The sequence below is a fragment of the Drosophila busckii genome, chromosome 3R (genome assembly GCF_011750605.1).
Source record: "Drosophila busckii strain San Diego stock center, stock number 13000-0081.31 chromosome 3R, ASM1175060v1, whole genome shotgun sequence".
NCBI classification, from domain to species: domain Eukaryota; kingdom Metazoa; phylum Arthropoda; class Insecta; order Diptera; family Drosophilidae; genus Drosophila; species Drosophila busckii.
Genome location: NC_046607.1, coordinates 13,354,715 through 13,362,093, shown reverse-complemented (window position 1 = coordinate 13,362,093; position 7,379 = coordinate 13,354,715). Strand labels below are relative to the sequence as shown.

At 50.7% G+C, this 7,379-nt stretch overlaps 1 protein-coding gene across 1 annotated transcript; it reads right to left on the bottom strand.

Moving 5' to 3' along the window:
* Nucleotides 1-223: 223 nt before the first annotated feature.
* LOC108603383 (insulin-like receptor) lies at nt 224-7,377 on the bottom strand. The gene is made up of 12 exons (XM_017992154.2): nt 6,976-7,377; nt 6,384-6,917; nt 6,145-6,329; nt 5,807-6,089; nt 5,388-5,747; nt 5,148-5,325; nt 4,882-5,086; nt 4,706-4,823; nt 4,007-4,639; nt 3,635-3,945; nt 1,302-3,574; nt 224-1,246 (listed from the first exon to the last, which is right to left on the bottom strand). The coding sequence occupies exons 1-12, from the start codon at nt 7,349-7,351 to the stop codon at nt 952-954; spliced, it is 5,751 nt and encodes a 1,916-aa protein (XP_017847643.2). The 5' UTR covers nt 7,352-7,377; the 3' UTR covers nt 224-951.
* Between the last annotated feature and the right edge of the window lie 2 nt (nt 7,378-7,379).

Genomic DNA, 7,379 nt, shown 5'->3' with positions numbered 1-7,379 from the left:
ATGTATGTGTGTGTGTGTAACTCTCAGCTCAAACTTTTGCCGTATGCCTTTACTCTCTCTCTCTCTCTTGCTTTCTCTTTAACTTGTATTCGTACTTGGTTTATAAAACGAGCAACACTTAAACATAAACGCACTAAAAAAAAAAAAATTGCAACAATTTCTTTTGTTAAAAAATACAAAAATATTAATTTAAAAAAAAAAAAACATACACAACAAGAAATAAGTGAGTAATTTGTGTAATTTGTTTAATGGTAGTGACATTAACTCAGTGAAGACATTTCGTGTTGTTTTTGTTGTTTGTTGTTGTTGTATTGCTTATTGTTTTTGTTTTGTTTTGTTTTGTTGCTGCTGCTATCATTTTCTTTTTTGTTTGTTTTGTTTTGTTTCGTTTGCGTTTTGGTAGGTACTAAAATTAATATATCCTACATAATTATCAGATAAGCTAGGTTTAGGTTTAACACATACATAGACATATATGTGTGTGTATGTGTGTGTGTGTGTGTGTACGTATGTAGTTATTTAACGGTACTTAGGTTGGTTGGTTGTTGGCTTTTGTACTTTTGTTATTTGCATGTAGGACTTGTTTGTTTTTTGTTTTCGTTTTTGTTTCGTTTCTTTTAAACTTAATGTATGCGCTAGTAAATTATAAGAGAAATACTTAATAAATACGAAAATAATTATAATCATAACAAACATATACAGTTACAAATTAGGCTTACTGCTATAATTAAGACTGTATGTGTGTGTGTGTGTTTGTTTGTCTGTGTGTGTGTGTATGTGTATGCTTAGTTTAGGAGGCGTGGCTGTGGGCAAAAGTTTTGCTGGCGGCCCTATTAAGCGTAATTTACATTTGTTTAACAGTGCGCTGTTATGTTAACATAAGCTGTTAATGTATGCATTTGCATGTGCATGTGTGTGTGTGGGTGTGAGAGACGCTGCGCGCTAAATTATTCACGCTTCGCGTCCAATGAAACCGTTGGGCGGCGGTGGGCGTGGCGTGCTCGCCTGCCTCAGCCAATTCTCCTTGAGTATGTTGGACGTGTGACCAGCCTGAGGCAATCCTCCTGCTGCTGCTGCCACTGTAGGCGTCACTGCCGCCACCGGCGTCTCTGCCTTGCGCGTGCGACTTGCGCTGCGACTGCGCGGCGGCTGCTGCTGCTGCGTCGGCCGTATGCGTGGCTGCTGCTTCAGTCGACTGAGCGGCATGCGCTCCGACTGCTCATCGCCATGCAAGTCATGCTCATCGCTAAGAAAAAAATTAACATTAATTAAACTTCATTTGGTTAGTTAGCTTGACCTACTCTTCGTCGTTGTCCTCCGCCTCGTCGGAGCTGCTGCAGTGCATCGCTGCATAGTTGGGATTGTTGCTGGTGTAGATGTTGGGCGCCGGCTGTGATTCACCCATGAGCACATAGTTGGGATTGTCGCTTATGGTGGCTGCTGCATTCGAATTCGCATTGCCCGTTGGCTGCATTATCTCGTAGTTGGGATTGAGACTGCTGGTGGTCAGCTGCAGCGCCGGTTCGTCCATTTTCTGATAGTTGGGATTCTCGCTTATCATGGCCGAGCTGCCGCCATTGCGTCCGCTGCCCAGTCCGCTGGGCGTGCTGGCCGTGGGCGTATAGAAATTGGGCGTGCCCGCGTAGCTGCCAGCGCTGCCGCTGCCGCCGCTTTCAATGGTGCCCAGATTGGGTGGGCCCATGGTCACCATGGCCATGTCCGCGGGACAGCTGGTCAGATTGGTGTTGCTGCTGGTGCTGGGCGCATTGGAGGCGTTGCTCTTGTGGCTCGCATTGCTGCCGCTGCGTCGATGATTGAAGCGATTGAGGAAGTTGTAGCCGCGATTCCGAAACGTGTCCACGACGGCGCGCTTCATGCTGGGATTGCGACCACTGCTGCTGGCATTCGAGCTGGCCGCTGAAGCAGTCGAAGGCTGCAGCGAGCTGGCCGCCGCCAAGATGCCGGTGCCGTCGGTGCCGGCGCTGCCGACGCCATCCTCGGGCATGGAGTTGCTCATTTGATTGGTGCCGCGCTTCAGCTTGGGTAGCAAATGCTGCTCGCCACTCAGTTTGCCACTGCCGGCGCCCGCGCTGTGTGGCATGACCACAAACTGTGGACTGGGATCGTACGGCTCGTAGCCACGCTCGGCGTCCGTATCCGCATCCGGCTGCACATACGCCGCATCCTCCATGTGCGAGCCACCCGAGGTGGGCAGCGTGCTGAGCGCATCCGGCGTGCTGCTCACAATGAAACCGGAGTGCAGACTAAAGGGCATGTGGGTGTTCGTCTGCTCGTCGTCGACCAGCGCAATGGGACTCTCGGCGGGCTGCTCCAGCGACGCATTGTGCTCCATGTTGGACTTGTAGCCCGCATCGTATTCGCCCACGCGCAGCGGCGTTGTGGCATCCTCCATGTCGCCTTCGAACAGCTCCAGCGGATTGCGCTCCAAGCGCTCCTTGTCGCGCTTCTGCGCGCCCAGCTCCGTGTAGTAGAAGGCAACCTCCTTGAACAGCGGATCCGACAACTGCTCCAGATAGGCAATGATCTCTAGGAACGTGGGCCGCGCCGTCGGCCTGTGATGCCAGCAGCGATGCATGAGACGATGCAGCAGCTCCGGACAGTTCTCCGGACGCTGCATAATGCCGCCCTCGATGACATAGCGCAGCACCTGCTCATTGGACAGCCCCTGGTAGGGCTGCGAGGCCAGCGTTGCCATTTCCCACAACACTACGCCGTAGCTGAAGACATCGCTGGCACTGGAGTAAACGCCGTCGCGCAAACTCTCCGGCGGCATCCAGCGCACCGGCAGCAGGCCCTTGGTGCCCTTGCGATAATAGTCCGTCTCATAGATGTCGCGCGTCATGCCAAAGTCGCCAATCTTCACCGTCAGATCATCGGCCACCATGCAGTTCCTCGCCGCGAGATCGCGATGCACAAACTTCTTGGCGGAGAGATAGGCCATGCCGTCGGCAATCTCCAGCGCCATCTGGTAGATGCGACTGTAGGTCGGCGGCTGTGGAATTGTCTCGTTGGTGAAGCCAATGCGACGCTGATACGCCGTAAGCGCCTCGCCGTGCTCGTCCGGCCGATGCGCGCGCAGATAAGACTTCAGATCGCCCTTGATCATCAGCTCCATGACCACCAGCGCGGGCTGGCCACGCGAGCAAACGCCCAGCAGACGCACCACATGGTAGGTCTTGAAGGATTTCATGACACTCGCCTCGCTAAGGAAATTCACACGCTCGCGATCCGTGGCATTCTCATTGACCGTCTTGATGGCGCAGGGCGTGTCCTCGCCGGCGCCCTGCGACTTCAGCAGTCCCTCGTAGACCATGCCAAACGAGCCCTGACCCAGCGAGCTGAGCTGTATGATGCGCTCGCGCGGCACTTCCCAATCATCGGGCACGTACTGCAGACTGGCATACGCCGGATTCACCGCCGTATTCATTATAAACTCGCCCGGATGACGCTTCTTGCGCATGTGGTAGAGCGTATAGACGGCAGCAGCCACAAGCACGAGCAGCACAATGCTCACCACAATGGAAATGATGATGGTGTCCGCTGAGCTGGGCGGCTAAAAGGGAATTTAAAGGCGTTTAAATTTGAAGTGAAGATTGGGATTGGCTGAACTTACCGGCACTTCCACATAGATGGGCTCGGTGAGATTACCCTCGCCCGCCAGCGAATTGGCGCGCACCTGAAACGCATAACGACCCTCCGCCAAATTGGCAACAATAAATTCACTTTGATTCTTGTAATCCTGCACTGGAAAGCAGCGCTTCTCGCCATACGAATTATGCTCCTGCAGCTCATAGAAAATGGTGTAGGAAACAACATCGCCATTGGGCTCTGTGGGTGGCTGCCAGCGCAGGCGCACGCTGCCGCGCGTGCTATTGACGCCCTCGACCAGATTGCCCGTCAGATTCAGCGCCACATCCGCATTATCTGCAAGCAAAAGTTAAGGATTAGTTATCAAGCTGCTGCTGCTACTGCTTGGAGTACTTACCGCGCTTGCGTGTGCGCTTCTTCCAGGGCAAAGCGTCGCTGCATAGCTCGGCATAGTCCTGCGGACCCTCCGACTTGCGACAGGCGGTCACCGTAAGCGCATATATGGAAAAGTGGCGCAGCTTAGTGAACTCAAATTCGGTTACATTGGGGCCCAGCTCAATGGAGAAGTTCACATAGTGACGATTGTGCGCATCCATTGTCTTGTTCAGCCAGTTGGCCGGCGGCACTTTGAGGCGTCGCACTGGCGGAAACGAGTGCGTCACATTTTCCTGTACGGCGCGTATGCTGCGCGTCATGACGCTGCTCAGCTGAGCGCTCGGCTCGTACAAGTGGCGCCTGCTGCGCGCCAACTGGGTGACATTTGTGGCCGAGACGCTGTGGCTCTTCTCGTACACGGCCAGCAGCGATATATTCAGATTGAAGTTGTCCACCTTGGTGCGCGAGACGTAGATGAAATTTTGCAGCGCATTCTCAAAGTCAATGTCGGTGAGACGCTTCAGCTCGGAGTCGTCGTGGCGCGAGTTCTTGTTGCTGCGCGCGCAGTTGCAAACGTCGCTGCGCTTGGCATCCGCATCCATTTCCGTGTCCGTCATCATGTAGGTCACTTGTTTCTCCTGCACACTGACCTCAGCTGCAAGCAAAATATAAACAGAGTTAAAACGCGATAACAAATTTAGTTAAGTTAACAGGAGCTTACGATTGCGGCAAAAGTTGCGTCCCATGTCCGCTTTGTTTTCCGGCACCAGCAGCTCGGCACGTATCTGATATTTGTCCAGCACGCCATTGACCAGCGCAGGTCGCTCCCAGCTTAGCAACTGCAATAGAGGACGTGAGTTGCAGGCACACTTAAAGCTGCTGTCAATTCATACTCACAATACTGGAGCTGTTCTTCACATCCGCCTTCAGACGCTTCACCATCTCCGGCTGCGCTGCCTTCGTCTTGAAGCGTATCATTTGGCTCTGATAGTTGCGCCGCTCCATCGATATGGTCTTGGTGCGCACATAGAGCGTATAGTAGGTATATGCAGTAGCTAAAATCTTTTGGCTGGTGCTCTTGTCCGGATCCATTACAGTCCAGCTGCCAGTTAAAGCAAATTGTTTAGTATAAAATTGCAAACTAATAAATAAATAAAACGCACGTATCATCGCAGGGCTCAATGCTCTCCTTGGTAACATTATTATACGGATCCAGCGCAAAGCTAACAATGTAACCAATCAAGCTGCGCTCATCATCATAGTGCACCAGGCTGGCATTGATGTTCACATTAAAGTGCGTTGAGTCCGGATCAACAGTGACATTTAGCCATTTGGTGTTGCCTGCCAACAAGATTTAATTAATTAATTATAGTTAGTTAGTTGCTGCAGCCATTGGCACTTACATGTGCCCTTGTTGCCATTGGAATCCTCTGCCACTTCGTTCTTGTTGAACTCCTTGGGCTTGCTGGCGACCATTGGCAGCAGCTGATTAATCTTTTCAATGCACAGCTTGGGATTGAAATGAAAGAAAACGCTGGCATTGCCAATGGTTACAGACTGATTGGGCGCCCATATGTGATCCAGATCGTTATTCTCCAGCACATATAGCGCATAAAGATCTTCCAGCGGCGTTATGCCGCGTATGGTGCGCAGGCTTTGGAAAAAGTCCAGCGATACCAGGCCATAGGTCAAATGCACCTTCAGATATGTATTGATGGTGTGCACCCAGCCCAAGCCATTGGTCAAGGCTTCCAGCATGTGCGCTGCAAGCAACAAAACAAGTTTAATATATATACAAATATAAAATAGAAGCGCTACTAACAGCCGCCACGCTTGACGCTTATGGTGAGTCCCTTGCGATTGCCTATGATGGTGCAGCCTTGATATTCCTTTGCCTGCACCAGGCTGTCGATGACGCCGCCTTCGCACCAGCGCTCGCAGCGTCCATCGCATTTCTGGCAGGTGTGATTGCTGCTGACGGCAAATCCTTTGTCGCAACGGGTAGTGCACTTGCCATTGTTGTGCACCAGCTTCACTTCCTTGGTGTTGACGAATATCATGTCCAGATTCTCACACTGAGCGGCCGTAATGCAGCGTTGTTCGTACTGCAAAGAGCAAAAGGTTTTAGAGAAGCTACAAATTGCTGGCACAGGGACTTACCAGAAATGTGCCTGCAGGACACGCATCAATGCAATGTTCGTTGCCCTGATGCGCCATGGAAACATTGCGACATGAAATGCAATTGCTGGCGCCGTTTGCTGTTGCTCTGCTGCAGCTGCCCAAGCAGTTTTCATCGCAGCAGGTGTTCTCATCAATGCAGTTGCGTCGGCATCTGGCAGGACAAACTGGAGGAGACAAATTTTAAAACTTTGTTGCTTTCATTTATAGCTGCCACTTACTTGTCTGGCACGCCTTGCTGCTCCAGCAGTAGCGTCTGCCATCGTTTTGCTCGCGGCATGTGCCGCTCTCCGTTTCGCTGGGGCATTGATTGCACTCGTCCTTGTTGCGATTATATTTGATTACGATATCCGCGTCCGTAGCATTCGCTGGCAGTATCTGGCGCCAATTTACTGTGTGCACATAGCATAGATAATAGTTTTTCTCTATGCGCACGCCGCCATTTGATATGGCACGCAAATTGCCAAGTCCAATATTCTGCATATCTCGATTCGAATAGAATATTAAAGCATAGCCCTCGAATAAAATGTTGCCGCGTATGACATTCAAATTGGGAAATATATCGCTCAACGATTTTAGATTCTGTACGCGAAATACAATAACATAGCCTGTGACTTCGGTAAGCAGTGGATAACTGCGATTCAGTTTGTCCGCATCGTTGATCAGCGTTATCATTAGGAATCCCTCAATGACTGTGCAGTTTGCGAGCTTTTCCATATTGGCGATTTTATTGCGCACATCAATTGATTTGCAGGCTAACAAATAATAAAGTTTAATTAAATATATTTATAGTTATTTTAGTTGCACACTTACGCGTTTGATTGGGCAACATTCGTGGTTTTGTATTAAAGTTAATGCTGCTGTGGCTGCTGCTGCTGTTGCTGCTGCTGGCGAACTTATCAATTGCATTGCTGGCGTTGCTGTGGCTTTGGCTGACGTCGGCGCTGCGCACTGAACGCGTCAACGCTTCCAGACTGCGCTCAAACTCTTCCGTTGAGGGCTCAGCTGCTGCTGCTGTTGCCGTTGCTGCCACATTTAGCAAACTGATTATGCTGCATACAATAACAATGCGTTGCAGCTGCTGCTGTTGCTGCTGATGTTGATGTCGTTGCTTGTGTTGCTGCCAGCGCGGTGTTGGTCGTCGTTGTGTATTAAAAAATTGCAGCGCATGTTGCAGCAACATTTGCATTAGCAACAAAAAGTATGGTGCATTTAAA